Source organism: Cephus cinctus, unplaced genomic scaffold, assembly GCF_000341935.2.
Source record: "Cephus cinctus unplaced genomic scaffold, Ccin1 Ccin1_scaffold0542, whole genome shotgun sequence".
Lineage (NCBI taxonomy): Eukaryota > Metazoa > Arthropoda > Insecta > Hymenoptera > Cephidae > Cephus > Cephus cinctus.
This window is the reverse complement of record NW_014333200.1, coordinates 312690-328020: the sequence shown is the minus strand read 5'-3', so window position 1 is coordinate 328020 and position 15331 is coordinate 312690. Positions and strand designations below refer to the sequence as shown.

At 40.3% G+C, this 15331-nt stretch overlaps 2 protein-coding genes across 2 annotated transcripts in view; one reads left to right on the top strand and one right to left on the bottom strand.

The window, feature by feature from the left end:
* The window catches only part of LOC107268412 (zinc finger and BTB domain-containing protein 4), a 32041-nt gene extending 23001 nt beyond the window's left edge, over positions 1-9040 (bottom strand). Inside the window, exon 1 of the mRNA XM_015741162.2 lies at positions 9022-9040. The gene's annotated coding sequence lies outside the window, so the exon portion shown is untranslated. The remainder of the gene's footprint in view (positions 1-9021) is intronic.
* The window catches only part of LOC107268410, a 29915-nt gene that overhangs the window by 8362 nt on the left and 6222 nt on the right, over positions 1-15331 (top strand). Inside the window, exons 2-3 of the mRNA XM_015741161.2 lie at positions 10852-11180; positions 11277-11482. Coding sequence (XP_015596647.1) covers positions 10853-11180; positions 11277-11482 — 534 coding nt within the window. The 5' untranslated portion in view covers position 10852. The remainder of the gene's footprint in view (positions 1-10851; positions 11181-11276; positions 11483-15331) is intronic.

The following is a 15331-nucleotide window of genomic DNA, read 5'->3' as shown; positions in this document are numbered from 1 at the left end:
GTCTCATAAACTCTATCATAATCCGCGAAATAGGCAATTTCCAAAATTTCTGTTTTACTTGTCAAAATCCATCCGGGAAATTTCATTGAATAAATTCAGTGTACTCGTAGCTCGTTATATACCTGAATATACAACGATATACGTTATACAAGCCCAGCATCGCCGTCCCAGATGAAATGGATAACGATAACCCGACTTCGTTTCGAAGCCCAAGAGCTTATCAATGGCATCTACAGCAATGAAGAGAAATCTATCAGAGGGAGAGTTCGCCCTCGCTGGACCACTCTCGAGAGTCCTCAGACTCGTCATCGACAGATTAAATCAGTTGACATTGTTATCTCCCCCGAATGATCCCACAGGAAGCAGAGAGCCACAAGTACCACTGATATTTTCCGGACACCCGGTATGTAACGATCTCATTGACAAAGCTGCCAAGAAAATTACGTAACTCCACGGTGAATATCTCGAATCGCGTGAAACCCACGATTACCCAGTGGGATAAATTCCTCACTGTCGTTTGCCGGTAACACGTGGGTTATGTCGAGGTGAAAAAATTACGAAATCGCGTAATAACCATACCGATTTTATTGCCGTGCCACGTGTAGCAGAAAATGATCGAGGAATTTAAAAAAAAAAAATTATTATCACTTTACATACCCCTTCAAAAGTTTAATATATGATCGAAGACTCGAAGATACGATTTTCATTATAACCAAGATGAATTAAGCTGTTCTATAGATGTATATTATATATGCATGCGATATATACACAGTGAGAGAATATATATATATCTATACATAGGAGTTAACAAGATCACTTTTCATCATTCAGTATTCCTAATCCTGGCTGATCCTTTTTGATTAGGTAGCTGTCACTGACCAATATAGCGCCCGATCCATTTCGGGGTGCATACGCTACTGAGATCTTCCCACTGTGTATATATATATATATATGGTTCTAATCTAGTCGCTGTATATATAGTAATGCAAAGGCGCCTACGAAGCACCACGTATCTTTCCCTCGTACCACGTTTCAGAGAAGCAAAAGATAAAGGGAGTAAAAAGAAGTTTTTGAAAGGGGGAGAAAAAAGTAAAAAAAAAAAAAAATAACGGAACATACTAACTGACGATGAATTGAAAACAGCCAGGAAATTACGGACATGCAGAGATACGTCCTTCCTTGGGAACTTGTCCCCTGACGGATTCGCGCGTACCTTCCTTTAGTCCACAGTTATTATTCGCGCAAGTCATATTTTATTCACGACTGGCAATCCCGACGGCGTCCATTGTGGAGCGTCGATTAAAAGAGACGTCGCCTGAAAATTCTTTCATGAAATCTCATTCTCGTTAGAAGTTCTTTGTAGATGCAAATTTAACTGAAAAAAAAAAAAAAAAGAAAAAAAAAAAAGCGTCATCCCCGACCCCCTGCCGCGCGTGACATTAACATAAAATAATTAACTATGTATAATCAGTTAATATATGTTACAAGCATAGCTGCGCACACGTGTGATATTTATTCGTGAGTTTAAAGAAAGAAAAAAAATTCAAAATTTTTTTTCAAAAATACGTACAATCTTAATCGTATTCAAATCGTAATGCAATACCGCGTAGGGGTACTTTCGCCAAATTTAAAATGAAATTCGCAAATTACGTGACTTAAACAAAAGCTTAACTTTGATAGCTCGAGGCGACTTCATTTTTTCCTCATCTAAGTTAAAAGACAGGAACCCGCCGGACTTTGTGACAGGATGACGAGAACCGTGCTCTTTACTATACTTGTCTCGCTTACTCTCATTATCTCTTTCTCTCTCTGACGGGACTCTGTCCTCTCTAAGACGAAGCCGGGGGTATACCTATATATATGTTAATGATGGTAAGGGAAACTTTTCGTGACAAACATTTCTTCGCGTCAGTTCGATCCATCGCAGACCGGCAACTTTTGGGTTAAAAAAGTTATCTTGATTTTGCCATTATCCACATCCGGTAGTTTTTTCTTGTTAAATAATACCTATATACTTTATTGAGTACATATTGACAGTGTGGATCGATAGCGCGTGGCCGAGGATGATAAGAATTGTGTGGATAGAAAAAATGTACTATGGACTAAAGCAAACTTTGGAAATACCGACACTTGTTTCTGTTACGACGAAAAGTTTCGGTAATGGGTTGTTATATCACGTGAAAATCATTATTGACCCCCTTGACACCGGGTATGACCCTAGGAAAGTGAAAAGTCCAGGTAAAATCCTTAGATAACGAGACCCTTGAAACTTGTGGAAAAATATATATATTTCCTCGTTCGATCGTAAATATCCGCGAACGTCACGGAAAACGTGGGATATTGATATTGTGGTTAACAAAATTTTATATAAAATTCAATTAAGCGAAAATCGTTACGAGTACGGTATACCAGTCGATGAAAAGTCGAAATTAAAATTATATATGAAAATTTCAAAAGTTATAAAAAATGTTGATAATGATCGATCCATTGATTACTAGATTCTCCGTCTTAGCCTTAATCAATCTCGTTAACACGTCGCACCAGTTAATTGCAAAGTGAACGCCGTAGACTTGATTCCTCGAAATTTTTCTCTCTCGAGCGATCTACGTGATACCTAGAGCGCATCGAGCAAGTGATATACAACGGTACACTGGATATAAAGTAAAGGTATAGCATTCGCCATAAAAGAGGGTTAAAGTGCTATCAGCCGAAGTAACCAAACTCAACCTAACCTACAAAGTACAAAAGTATAGCGAAAAGAGCTTTAAAAGTATATCCAGTGTACAGGTGCACCTAACCTGTAATGCGCAGGTAACTGGTACCCTATACATATAATACATACTGTATGAGCTACAGTACCTTTAAGATAATATAGCTAATGTGAAGTCAAAATGGCCGCCGAGATACCGATTAAGGGTGGTAGTGGGAACACGAGGACGTGACAATCTCTCCGGTATTACGCAGTAGCAGTAGCATACAGAAAAGAAAAGCTCGCAGATAACACGTTTTTCGTCGTTCGAGTAAATTTGGACGTAAGAGACAAAGATATAGAAAAACATTTCGAGCCAGCTACGTCACGCAGACGAACAAAACCTACGTCCACGTAGAAAAACCATTTCAAAAAAAAAAAAACCGGCAAAATTTAAATATACAAATTTTTCAAATATTCGGAAAAAATAATTTTACTCAAGCCAAAAAAAGATTCTTACCTTTCATTATCTGCGGTTCGAGTTTATCGAGGCAAAAGATGACGTAGCTCTCTACCCCTCATTATAGATTACAAGAGATCATCTTCCCTCAGTCAAGTGCGCGCGACTCGATACCCGCAATAATCAAACGAGTAAAACGTAGCTGAAAGTAGTGCCGGGCTCCTCCGAGTGAAACGACCCTCAAAATATTCACAAGGACTCGATGGACCGGAGAGCTTCGAATCCGAAGAACCGTATAGCAGGAGGGAAACGCCCAATGAAATTGGCAATGGCAAAAAACGTCAAAGTAACTGAAAACCCGCAGATACTACTATATCCGAAGGCAGTGATACCACCCTTAGAAAAGAAAAGTCGAATTCGCTCAAAAATTCTCTCTCGAAATTCGCCTCGTCGCGTTTTCTCGCACCAAAAAAAAAAAAAAAAACCCCAGAAAAAACAAGATCGTATTATTCGAACATTTTCCTCGAGGGGGGGTCGAACAATCATCCCCCGAAGCTTTTCGCGTATTGTTTCAGCGAATGAAACGGAATTGCGAAATAACGAGCCCACGCTACTGGCTCTTCCTGGCTGCAGCGAGGAAGAGGGATCTGAATAGTCGAGCGATAAGTATTGGTATCCACCGTCTGACACAGAGTGTATACGGCGGCAGTGTCGCTGAAGAAGGGAATAAGGGTAAAAGGTGACCCAGTTCGAAAAAGGGGTGTGTTGCCAGGAGAGTCTAGAGGATTGGAGGGTTAGGTGTGGGTATAGAGGCACGATACCCCCTGGTGTCACTGATTCCTGACCCGGTGTGACCCGGATGCGCCTGGGTCTTTGGGCTCCGTTGCTGCTCTGCTCCCTCTCTCTCTCTCACTCTCGCTTAATCCACGTCTTTCTATCTCCGTCCCACTCGCTCGTTCACCGTGAATCTCCATAATGAACTGTACTACGGTCGCCAACGCTGAAAATCCAAGTGTGTTACTTCCCTGTTTCAGTTTCTGCGGCAGTCGTCACTTTTAACACACAAGTGTGTAATTATTTTCACATATTTCAAAGCAAAAAAAAAGACACTTGCATGAATCCATAAAAAGTCGATCATAGAACATATTATTATTATTATCAATTATATATATATATATTACCACACAAACGCACGTGACGTCTGATTAAATATTAACCATGCTGTTCAATGCTCTACGTCCATAGCCGGATTTCAGCTGATTCCCATATAAAAATACAGTTTCAATTTCCGGTTGATTATAGTATCGAATATCTATGCATGCTTTCGAATAGAGATATATATTATACCGATATTTATTGTATTCTTGATTTCCGTATTACTCGAAACTGACCAGTGTCCATCGGCGTGAAAACATTAATATATATATATGTCTATACACAGTATAGTATACCAGAACAATCTAATAAGGATATGCGGTCGAATGGATTGTACTATTCAATATGAGATATCACGGTTCGCGTTAGATAATAGATGCCAGTACCAAGAGTACAGGTGATACCGCGACTGTTACAGAAATAATTACTGTGATATAATGTATAAGCTGGTATATATAATAATACAGAGTGTGATCGCGAGTAATTCCATGACAATTATTTTGCATTAAATAGAGGGGTCGGTGGTCGATGGGGATGAGGAGGGAAAAAAATAAAGATTAAAGAGAACGAATTTGACGCAGACTCCCGCGGTCGGGTCGAAGAGATGGAGAATGAGTAATTTTCAAGATTAAAATGGCGTCGCTGATTAAAGAGAGGCGTTAATTTTCTAATGAAGCGTACCACCCACCGTCGCAGCCGTTATCGGGTGGCCTCCCGCGTACACGTGTTACCAAATTCGAAAGACGGTGCCCGGTGGGTACGTTATCGTGCATATGGTCGACAACCAAGAAAGAACACTGATTTTCGTAACTCCTGAGCTTTCGAGCTTTCGAACTACGTGTTATCCTTCCTTTCCTACGGTCCTTCGCTCGCGTCCGGTGGAACCACGAAAAAACGACGTTTGCCCAATGATATTTCGCAACGACGTCCATAGGTATAGTAAACGTCGTGTATTCAAGGCCGCCAGGAGTCACGTGGGATAACATGGGTCCATAGGGGTTAGTTTATGGTACCTCGTAAAGTCACCAGAACGTCGACAAAAAGTTGAAACAAAAAGAGGCTCCCTTCGTGATCGCTAACGACGAAACTTGATACTTCACCCCTTTGCCAGCGACGCGGAAAGGGTTGATACAAGATTTTAGTGAAAAATACAAAAATTACAAAAGGGCCAAAAAAAATGTGAAATTTCCAAAAAAAAAAAACACTATAACGGCGCGAAACAACTTTTTTTCTTGCATTTCACTTTTCAGCAGCGATATGAATTATGATAAGAGATTTAGGTATATGACGTGCCTTGTGACGTGGGAGCCTGTAGACGTAGAATAATTTATGCCGTCTCGGACACATTTCCCTTACTACTATTTTTTATTTTTTGAAAAAAAATTATTTTGACTCGCGCGACATTTCGCGAACTTCCGTCTTGATGCTCAAAACAAGTGCAAAAAATTTGTATTTGAAAAATCCCGTCGAATGTTTACCGAAGAACATGTTCCCTACCTTCGTTTCCCCCTTTTTTTCTTCATCTCGTGCCTTTACTTGTCCCCCCCTCCCCCCCCCCGAAAATCGTCATCCTCGGGAGTAAGCTTTGAAGAGATGAAGACACCCCTGCGAGAAAGAATTTCAGCATCCCTTCAACCGTTACCACCCCGTTGACTGGTCCACTGAAAAATGTGCTTCGTGACATTTACCACCGGCCGTTTACCGTCCTGTGAAAACTCATAGTGGTATTCTCCCCCCTCTCGCCCCAACCACCCCCTCGAACAGCAGTAAACGCATGCGACCGAGCATATTGCGGTTGTTAAAGCGAAACGTAATTCTAGTATTATAGCCCCTATAAAGTCTGCGAGCAATGGATATCAGCAACAGACCGGATATCGCGTCGGAACGGAGGTGACGTCATGCTATAAATTCTTGATAGTCGAATAAGGAGCTGTTGGGATAATATTTCATAGTAAAATCATTGAAAACTTAAATCAGCCAATAATTGTGCGATCGATATGTACCATGTGACGTAGGTTAGGTTAGGTTAAAATTTCCCGACGATATTGATCGGACCAAAAAGAAATTTGTCCAAACTCATCTGATAATCCGAGGCTATAAAATAATACGAAAATTAATAGTCGTCCAGGATCGCGAGAAATGAACGTAGATTAGCCCGTAGCAATTGTCTGCTTAACCGAAAAGGTACTTTTACCCTCTTTTGAATTATAACCGTAATTTTAGTTCCAGCCATTGTTTAACGTTATAATTAACCACGGGTCTCCAAATTCTCCCGAAAAAATAAAAAATATATAAAACGTCTAAACGTATTATCCGCATTCATTACACGCCTACTGATAAACCCGAAGGATACCACCGGAGTACATTTAAATTATTCCGCCATTATCTTCCATTCGCCCTCTCACGAAGATCGGTACCAGTTTTACCTTTCTCTCCGTATACCATTATTATCTGATTCGAGAATCCGGCACCGGGTTAAACCACCGGCAGTTGAACGCCGTAGTCAATCGGCAATTTCATGTACATCTCATTCTCTCGGTCGGTATAGTAGAAATCTATGGACTGCGTTGTATACCGACCGATCCAACCCGAAATATGATATATCGAGACGAGCCCGAATCTCCGGTGAAACTTCATCCCCCGTGGGGATGGGCTAATTGCCAAAATTAATTTCCAAACAGTGGCCTAATGCCAGAATTTTTAGTATCACCCCTACATATTTCAATGTATTTAATATATATATATATATATACGTCACTATACTGCATAATACACAGTTATATTTCAACGTAATCCTCCTACATTTGTACGTCTTCCTACCCACAATTCTGCCGTTCATCTCAGATTGGCAAAAGCAATCACATCGAAGAGTAATTATGAAGGAATAACGTTGGCTAAATTATATTTCATTTAAAACTTTCGTAAACTTCCCGTCAGCCCCGCCACCGTCTGCGCCCCGTACCCTCTTCGTACAATTGTCAGATTAATCATATAATGTCCCACTGAGGCTCGACTAACTTTATACCTCACTCTGGATTCCTCAAATAATCCCTTTCGAACAGCCCCCCTCCGCCGACGCCCCTTACCCGACTTTTGGCTGTTTATTGTATCGCGGTTATTATTCAGAGGGATGTTGGTACCATTGAGGCAATTGTTTTATCGTTCATTGTCATTCGTTTCCAACGGCGTCATTAGACACGTCATTTATATTGAATTTAACGTGTTCACGAAATTCTGTCTTTCCATTGTTCACGCAGATCTTGATATAATTTTAATGAAAATTTCTATTACAATTATCCTCGTCAGTTTCAGTTCGTTATCATCCGAGAGCTCATTGTTTGATAAACTAATATTTGATTTAACCGTTCGTACTACGAGGTAGGAATATATTGGTTCACCCTTCTAACTTTCCATTCCATAGGGGATGAACATTCGACGGATCAGGGATCAAAGTAGGATTTTTTACTTTCGGATTTACACAAAAATAGGGATTGCGCGTATAAGGACTTTTTAACGTAAGATCGGATCAAGGCATTTTTCGTAAAAATGAAAGGATACCCGGTCGTCTTAATTGACTTTGAGTACGATACAAAAAATGTATTTCTAATTGGATAAAAAAAAAAGTGTCACTTTATTATGATTATTCAGGTTGGAAAAATTAAAAAATCTCAATGCAAAAAATCAACACAATTTTTTATTCTCTACACAAAGTCCGCGTAAATTCCCAAAGGGTCTTTCGCAATGGTTAAAAAAAAAATTTTTTTCAACGGCACGTGCTACTTGTCAGACTCCAATTAACAGGGTGCCCATTCGGGGCCTGCGAAAATTTCATTAGACCAGCAATTGGAATAGCGCACGGCTGATTTCACGCGAATGAGATTCGAGAGTGGCTGTTCCCTACGGGAGATCTGGGTCGAAGGAGATGAATAATGGGGATAGAATATGAGAACTTTGTCGTGAAGAGTCCGCGTGCAGGTAACAGGGGTAGATACCTGGGAGCGTTCAATTCGCAACAGAGCACGTAATTCTATTTCCATGTCGTAATTCCACTCGTGTTTCGCCTTAGATTTTCATGGGTTCTGGAAATCGTATCGGGTTTCACATAGGATTTGAAATAGGACCCCCCCCGTTTTACTGGTAAAATCATTTCGACTATACGCGCCACCAGGTCGTTCAAGCCGTCGCCCAGAAATCCAGTATCAACAGCGAGTTATTTCTGTTCGATGATTAAAAGCCAGCCCTTTTAGGTCGTATAATATTTATTTCATTCGCAAAATTGACAAAATCCCAATTTTTTATTTTACTTGTCAGAATCCACTCCAAGAAATTTCATTAAACCCCCTCGCTGTTCTATTTCACGAAATTTCAATTGTATTTACCCCGGGTACACTAGGGGTTCAAGATGGTTAAAGAAATTAAGTGTACTCGTCGCTCCTTATGTATCTGAATATATAGTGATATACGGTATACAAGCCCAGCGTCGCCGTATCCCAGGAAGGAAGCTGCGCGCGAGGACGGAAGGGGTGGGCGTGCCTTCCACTTTTTATCTCGGCTAGTTCCCGGGATGAAATATCGGGCAGCAGTCTCGGGCCTCTTCCCAGCCTACCCTCCCTTCCTTCCGGCCCCCTTCGACTCTTTTCAAGAGTTTCGGGATGGCCGCTTATACGGACGTCTACCACGAGTGGAGGAAAAAGAGAGAAAAAAAAAGGTCACTTACCACTGGATCTTCGTCCTGGATGCTGCGTCTGGTCCTTGTCTTATTCTCAATTTTACGTCATTGCGGGTCCAGGACGTGATTCGACGGCTGAAATCAGTTCGTGAGATGAATTGATTACTGGGGCGATTATTTTTGCATTACGCGGATTTTCGGATATGGAGAACTTGTTTGCTTATCGGGACTAGGTCGGTACGCGGATTTTTGCACGCGGTAAAGAACGATCGTGATGCGGACTGGGTTACTGAATTACGGTTTTTTTTTGGAAATGGGGGTAAAGGTTGAAGCGTTTAGGGGATAGGGCGAAATGGATGGAAGGCTCCAAGCAAAAAATATTAAGGATGATGATGATGACGATAGTGATAATACGGAATAGTTACAGAGATCACAGTGAAGATAAAGTAAATGCAGAGGACCGGATTAAGCAGTTTAGGGTGCGAAATACACGAAATCGGGCCCAACGTTAATACAAGGGCGAGAGGGCCGCGAAGGATGAGACTGACAGCAGCAGCCGACCGAAGTCGGAAGATCCTCAGGGGATCTTGAATTCACGCTCACAACCTCCGTCACTGCCCGCCGCAAGTCTTCGGCCAGGGCAGGTTAGACGTCAGGAAGCACCGTTCGCCTCCGAAGACGAGTCCCGCTAACCGTCGATCAGCGCGCAAAGTCTTCCCGTCGGAGGGTGATTAGAAGTTGCCAGGTGACTGGAAAGTGGCACCCGTAGGCCAAGTGGAGTAGCACGTGCGAACGCAGATTGACGTGAACCTAGAGGAGCCCTGGAGAGCGCAGTAAGGGATGCCGACGCCAACCCGTGACTCCCCACTGCTCAAACCGTCTTGGCGTATTTACTGCGGAGTTGGCTGTGACAACAAGGTGATATCGCGAAGGAGGTATAGCCCAGCGGGAGAAAGGGGGAAGACAGGTAACACAGAGAGAGAGAAAAGTAAATAATCAAGTGAATATACCTCAGCAGACAGACGAGAAGAGGATGAAGAATCATCAATGAATGACAAGTCAGAGATACAGAGAGAGAGGAAGAAGGAAGGAAGAAGGAAAGTACGCGGCGTACTAGAGATCGATATAGGAAATCGGCTCTCGGAAGACTGAAGCTTCGCACTTACACATCCTTCCGCGTACCAATCAGTGCTCCCTCCCCCTCGAGTACTGATCGGCAAGCACTGCCATCCTGCGACGAATTTTGAAACTTCCACTATTCGCATTTGTCCTTCGCCTTACCTCTTTGCGTCTGTATATTTGTCTGACCTACTGGCCACGTCGTCTTTGTTATTAATCTTTTCTTATCACGAGTCGTCAGCAGATTGCGCTTTTTCTAAACTGCATATTGGAAGCACAGTGTATTAAGAAAAGATATATATATATATACACTATACTTCCCAGCATACAAAATGAATTAAGAGCACCAGCAACACTCAAAATGCTCGAGTTAAACGTAAGACGAAAGCATTAATATCCACTTAGCGAAAAGTCAACGAATTTTCCTAACCCTCATAAGCGAAGAAGAAAACGACCCCTTCGAGCTGTCTGTATATTCGATTACACAGTCAGTCGCCCTAATAGAAATTTGCCTTCTTAATACTTTGTAATGACACAGGGAAATTAGATCTCAAGGTTCACCGTTATCAAAGACCTAACCAAATGATTTACATTAAAATTCATTATCCGAATCTTCATATTAATAGGCGGGTAAATTAGGTTAAATAATTTTAAAATTAACACTCACGCCTTACAGGTACCAAACTATACGAACCGTCATCATGGATTTAATTAATGTAAAATAACGTGCTCCCATCCTTGCTTGTTATCTGATTACAGGATGCCTAATGAAAGCGCTCCGATCTGCGGATGCGGAGTGGTTTTGGATTTGCCGAAATCGCGAAACGGCATGACGGCTATTTCCACGAAAAATCTTACGATCTTGATACCGAAGACGTCGAAGCAGTCGAAGTCGGAAGTGCGCGGCGGCAAAAAACAAACGGAGGAGGAAGAAGCGCCGAAGCCACAAACACCGGATACCGGAAGTACCAGTTCCGTCACGGAGCAAAGACAGCCTGGAAAGCACACGAGTAAACAAAAGAAGCGGCTGAACTCATCTAGAAGAACGCGAAGTGCCGAGAGGTCGGATTCCCATTACACATACATAGGTAAGACCATACGAGCTTGTAACAATAATTGATATGACGATTTTATCACAATTCTTATAATCGACTTCCGGTGTGAATTTTTATCATTTTTTACAGACTCCGGCTCGAGCGTGGTATCGGGCAACGGTATACGGGAAAATACTATACCGGAAGCTGTATACTCAACCGTTCAAGAATCGCCTAACAGAAATGTCAATGGGATGAGTAGCAGCCAGGTCAATGGACAGAATCGACCTCAACCGGTTTACAAAATTCCGTCGATGACGTCACCGCCTCCGACGTATGACGTAGCAATGTGGCAGGTGCGTGAACGATGCACTGATTGTTTGTATGCATTTTTTTTGTCCTACTGTCAGTATTAATAATAAATTTTATTAATATGCATATATGAAGGAAATTGTTTATTGAGGGTAATAATCGTACTGATAGGAATAATTGGTAGTTGGACAAAGTTTTCGGGATTTATTATTATTTGAGCGAGCGTGAAATTTTTTTTTCGTTAAAAAACTTTTTTCCCATTTTCTCGATCCGGCTATCTGGGACACATCCGGAGTATTACGTAAAGTGACGTAGATCCGTATTAGAGGAGACAGTGGAAGCTAGTGGCTAACTCAAAGGGAAGTATTCTCATATTCCGACGTCTCCACAGTTTGTCGGCGCCGGGACGCACATAAATTCTCTGGAATCAGCTCCCGCGCAACTATTCCCAATTCCAATTCCTGTTGGGGCTGTATACCTATAGCTAACGTCTCATAGAAACAGCCGCTGAATGTTTGCGCGTGTAGGAAAAAGTGTTCGAATAGAATTTTTGTTTTTGTTTTTTTTTTCCAGGCGCTTTTCTTTCGTTCTACTTTATGTCTTAACGTCGCGACGCCATGCGTCGAAATGGGTTATTTACATTGAATTTAAAAAATTTGGTAATTTAATGGCTGTCGTAAAATTTGTTTTTTTTTAATAGTTTTTCGAAAATTATAGACTTTAAATAAATGCGATGTTCATCATACCATTTTTTGGAAAATTTGAATTAGGTTATTCTAAACTGTTTTTACGTAAATTATTGTAAAATCTTTAAATAGCTACGTTCTATAATATGACCAAACTTATGTATGTACTTATATATGTATATATACATATATCGCTTTTCATTTTCACTCATTCACACCAAAAATTCAGACCAATTTACATAGACAATTTTTCTTCTCTTTTTTTTTTACGAGCCTGAAAAATGCCCTCGTGTCCACTGCGGTTATTACGTCAATTTTTGTCTACACGCGCGAATTCCTGTATAGGCGATTTGCGATAAATCCCCAAAAAAGGCAGATAAATGAAGGAAATCCGACAGATTATTCACCCTCTATTTAAAGCCTATGACAGGCTCCCAAAATTCATGCTTGATTAGATCAAAATGGTATCGTGTCAAAGGTTACCGCTGCTTTAAAAAGAAACGAGAACGTATAAAAAATAATTTGCAATGGCCTCCAATCGTGTGCACTGGGCCGAGGAGAATGAAAAAAAAAAGCAAATAAATTCAAAATAGCAAATGAACTGGTAACATTAATTATCATGATATCATGATTATAGGTCACCCAGTATGTATTTGAATTGAATTGAATCGAATATTTCTTCGTCAAAAAATTTCAACTACCCCCAAGTTGCCAGTTTCGAATAATAGTAATTTTTTCTTTGGTCCACAATCTCTCAAAATTGCACGTATAAGGCGTCTAATTTCGTAAAATTTATCTTTCACTCCAAGTACGTATCAATACGCAGTCTTTCAATTACCCTGCAGTATGGCTCTTACGTCCTTATCACGCTATTGCAAAAAGACTTTGCTGCTTGTTTCCATCGATGAAACGCATCGCTTAATTTAAATAACGACCACTTTAATATTTCACCGTAGCACAAAAATTCACCGTACAAAATTCTCTTTCAATAGGGTGAACCGGAAAGAAGAATGAAAAAAAAAAAAGAAATTCGCATTACTCGACGAAATTCTGGAAATCAAAATATTCGCGTAAATTAGCAAAATTTTTCGTCCACGTTCAAAGAATGCGTATATACAGGGAGTTCAGACTATTTCTAGCCAGCATTATTTTTGTAAATGGAATATATTAGAAAAAAATGATAGAGGAAAAAGTAGTACTGCTTTTTATGCGCAACACAATGACATATGCATTTTTCTTTAATTTACATTATTTTGATAGAAATGAAGGTGACCTTCAATTTTTTTTAAATCGAATCCTATACATTTTTTTATGTCGTATGAAAGCGTGTGTCAGGACGAATTCATCCATCTGCTACGCGATGACCTTCAAGGTCATGCAAGGTCATGCAAGGTCAAAAATGGAAGAAACAATTTGAATATTGCTTACCAATGTCTTTACAAGTATTCTTTATTAATGAGGCTACAGCAAATGTTCAAAGTGGCTTCCTTGCGCACGAATGCACATTTCGGCTCTGTTAATTACGTTTTTAATAGCTTCTTCTAATGTGGTCCCAGCTATTAATCCACATGCTTGTGTTATTTTGGTTTTCAAGTCGTTTATATCACTGGGCTGTGTCTCGTAAACTAGTTCTTTAATAGTACCCCATAAATAAAAGTCCAGAGGTGATAGATCTGGAGATCTTGCAGGCCACTTGGCAGGTCCGTATGTACCAATCCATCGATTTTGAAATATGTCGTCAAGATAATTTCTTACGATTCTACTGTTATGTGGTGGGGCCCCATCTTGTTGGAAGTACATACCTTGCGTAATGGATAGTGGCAGATCTTCCCAATAATCTATAAATTGCGTATTGACAGTGAATGACAACATCTTTCGATTTTTATCAATAAGGAATACTTGTAAAGACATTGGTAAGCAATATTCAATTTGTTTCTTCCATTTCTGACCTTGCATGACCTTGAAGGTCATCGTGTAGCAGACGGATGAATTCGTCTTGACAAACGCTTTCGTACGACATAAAAAAATGTATAGCATTCCATTTAAAAAAATTGAAGGTCACCTTCGTTTCTATCAAAATAATGTAAATAAAACAAAAATGCATATGTCATTGTGTTGCGCATAAAAAAGCGGTACTACTTTTTCCTCTATCATTTTTTTCTAATATATTCTATTTACAAAAATAATGCTGGCTAGTAACAGTCCGAACACCCTGTATATCCCACTTTCAATATAGATCCTAACATTTTCATTAATTAACATAGCATAACTTTCAATAACAATAATAATAATAGGTCCCACGTATGTCAACAATCTGAAATTCTATCATTAACATAAATCACCATAATAATCGAAGCATTGTTTAATTAATGAGAAACAAGCAACCCGATCGGCTTCTGCTAATTATCTATACCCACTAATTAACATACCTGAGTCGGATCGTGATTAAGAAGTTTTGAATTTTCTTCATAAAATCAAAATTAATTTCATTTATGAATTCATCCCCCTCCAGGGGGAGCACGGCATCCCTTTGTTCAGGTACTTTCGCATGTAATATACCGTACGTATATGAATTACGTACAATATGTAAATAAGTACGCGAACTGTTGAATAGCTAAAATAAGGGAAACGAAAAAAGGAAAACAGTACGGGAAATAAAATGGAAAGAAAAAAGGAAAAAAAAAAACCCCGAAAGGGCGCAATTCAATTTGGAAAATTCAGTGCGGCACCAAGTGGTTGGCAAGTTATGCGCTGGCTGATTCGGCGATTCTCAAGCCCAAATAAAAGAGACCCCCGTGACTCCGACTGTAGATTTATTCAATAGCCTTAGCAGCCCTTGTCCCAGGGCGACTAGGGGCGGTTTTGGAAATTCAAATGTGACCCAGACAAGCCCGTAGGAGGTTGGACCCAATAGTAGTATACGCTTTACATAATGTGACTTTCAGGCGAGGAGCGAAGGATGAGGGTCGTGGCCGAGGAAGGATCGAAGGGGTGGAATCGACCCCTAACCATTGCACAATTGAGGAAACGTATTTCACGAAATTTCGAAACCTCGTGATTCATTGCCGGTATTGGGATTTCGGAATGAAAGGATATAAAATTCTTTTTTTTCTGACAGCCTCTATTTTTTCGACATTTCCATTAATTTAATTATTTAGTATATACCTATATATATTTAATGAAAGTCGTGTAAATGGGATTGCTAAA